The 2055-nt window shown below is 63.7% G+C and overlaps 2 protein-coding genes across 2 annotated transcripts in view; one reads left to right on the top strand and one right to left on the bottom strand.

Annotated features, from left to right (window-relative positions):
* Nucleotides 1-28: 28 nt before the first annotated feature.
* EMIHUDRAFT_74291 (hypothetical protein) lies at nucleotides 29-205 on the bottom strand (the record flags this gene model as incomplete). Its single annotated transcript, XM_005776149.1, has 1 exon — nucleotides 29-205. A coding segment is annotated over one exon (177 nt), but the record flags the coding sequence as incomplete, so codon positions are not given.
* A 1377-nt stretch (nucleotides 206-1582) lies between these two features.
* EMIHUDRAFT_239089 (hypothetical protein) overlaps nucleotides 1583-2055 on the top strand; it is a gene marked incomplete at both ends in the record, with an annotated part of 3756 nt that continues 3283 nt past the window's right edge. The window contains one exon of the mRNA XM_005776148.1: nucleotides 1583-1757. Coding sequence (XP_005776205.1) covers nucleotides 1583-1757 — 175 coding nt within the window. The remainder of the gene's footprint in view (nucleotides 1758-2055) is intronic.

The following is a 2055-nucleotide window of genomic DNA, read 5'->3' as shown; positions in this document are numbered from 1 at the left end:
GCGGCGAGCGGCAGACGAGGCGGACCTGCGTGTTCGGGCCCTTCTTCTTGCCAAGGCCGACGGCGACGTTCACAAAGCGGCGGTTGTACTGCAGCCGCTTCTTGGCACGGCCCACCTGCGTCTTCTTCTTCTCCTGCTTCGACACCTTCGGCGTCTGGCCGCGCACCTTGCCGGCGCGCGCGAGCGAGCCGTGAACCTTGCCCATGACGGCGCGCCTAGGGCGGCGGTGTCGGCGAGCGTTGGGATAGGGTGCCCGAGGGAGGAGCTCGGCGCACTCTCAGCTTGAGTCTCGTCGTCAGTGTCGCGCGTATTGTGGACCCGGCGCGCCACGGTTTGTGCGCTGCCGGGCTAGAAAGCGCGCGGGTCGGGCGGCGGGCGCGCGGGCGGTGCGGGCGGAGCTGTCAGGAACGATTGATCACAGTTTGATGTCACCGGCTCGCTACATTGGAAGGCAACAGTGGTCCCTCTTCATCCAGCGGGAACGTGAGAGGGGGCGCAGGGCGCGGAGGGACGCGGCACGCCTGAAGCTCCACCACGCTCCTCTGCGCGAAAGCGAGAAAATCACGCCGGGGGCTCGTGATCCTGAGTTGGGAGCCCACCGTGCACCGCGCTGCGAGCCTGTCGTGTCCCTTGTCAGGAGCAGGAGAGCCCCACCTGTCCCCCTGATCGTCCTTCCAAAATCCTGCTCGTGCAGGTGGGGACCCTGTCCTCCTCCCCCATCCCTCGTCTGGGTTTGTCTGTTTTCTTTCTTTCTTTCTTTTTAAAATCCCATCCCTCCCTTGGGTTGTGTGTTTTCTTTCTTTCTTTCTAAAATCCCTTGGGTTGTGTGTTTTCTTTCTTTCTTTCTTTAAAATCCCTGTGTGGTGGCGGCGTGCCGTCCTCCCATCCCTCCCTTGGGTTGTTTGTTTTCTTTCTTTCTTTTTTTTCGCACAATTGCAGCCCTTCGAGTTCGCGCGGATTTCGCGAACTCCGAACTCGAAACCTGGTTTGTGGAGCTCCCGCACCTTTCCTAGAGAGCACGGCATTCGGGGCCATGATCTCGGTTCCGCACTGGACTTTTTTTGTAGTGGAGAAAATTAGGGAATCTTTCTGCTCTGGCAGGCAGCTGCATCATTCCCCTTTACTTCAATCAGCTGTGTACACTCAAGTGCTATTACTGTCTGAATAGCTGTCTAGACGCTCCGATTTTGCTGTCTGGACGCTGTCTGGACACTGTCCGTAGCCCTCGCTCGCCAGCGACGCGCCCCTATCGCCGATTGCGTCGCCCCCGATGAGTACTGTATAGGCCCACCCTGCTTTCCCTAGGTCTTCCGACCCGTCTGTGTATGCCACCCAGTCGGGCGGGCGTCGTTGCGCCTGCTCTGCCAGTTGCTGCTGTGGGCGTAGGTCGCGTCTTGTGAGAGGGAAAGAAAGAAAGAAAGAAAACAGACAACCCAAGGGAGGGATGGGAGGACGGCACGCCGCCACCATTGTGAGAGGGGTCTTTGCTGCTGAACTCGGGAAATTTCTTTTCGCTGCGCCCAGCACGCGTAGCTGCTCTCTCGCTCGCTGCTGCCGCGCCGCACCACACTCGCGAACGCGCATGGCTCCCGACCCGGAGGACGAGGTTGAGGACGACCTCGAGGAGGAGCCCCAGCTCGACACCTCCTTCAAGCAGACCATCGTCGTCGACGGCCTCCCCGTCGTGCCCAAGGAGAAGCACGAGAAGCTCGCCAACGTCGTCCGCAAGTTCTTTTCGCAGGCGGGCTCGCCGCCGGGTGGAGACTTGGCTCGCGCGCGGGGCCTGGCGCGGCATGGGGGTGGGGTGTGTGAGCGTCGTGGCGGGTGGGCGGGCAGGCAGCCGCGTGCAGCCTCGCCGTGCCATGGGCGCACCCGGAGCGGCTCTCAGAGCCAGCGGCGGCGGAGCGGCGAGGGCAGAAGAGAGAGGGTGGGTGGCCGCGGCGGTGGCGCCGGCCACGGCGAGGGCGAGGGCGGCGACGTCGCGGGCCGGCGGGGGAGGGGGGGGGGGGCTTGGCTGGGCGGCGGCGGCGGCGGCGGCGGCGGCGGTGGCGGCGG

Source organism: Emiliania huxleyi (assembly GCF_000372725.1).
Source record: "Emiliania huxleyi CCMP1516 unplaced genomic scaffold EMIHUscaffold_282, whole genome shotgun sequence".
Taxonomy (NCBI): domain Eukaryota; phylum Haptophyta; order Isochrysidales; family Noelaerhabdaceae; genus Emiliania; species Emiliania huxleyi.
Note: the sequence above shows the minus strand (reverse complement) of the source record. Positions and strands in the feature narration are given on the sequence as shown.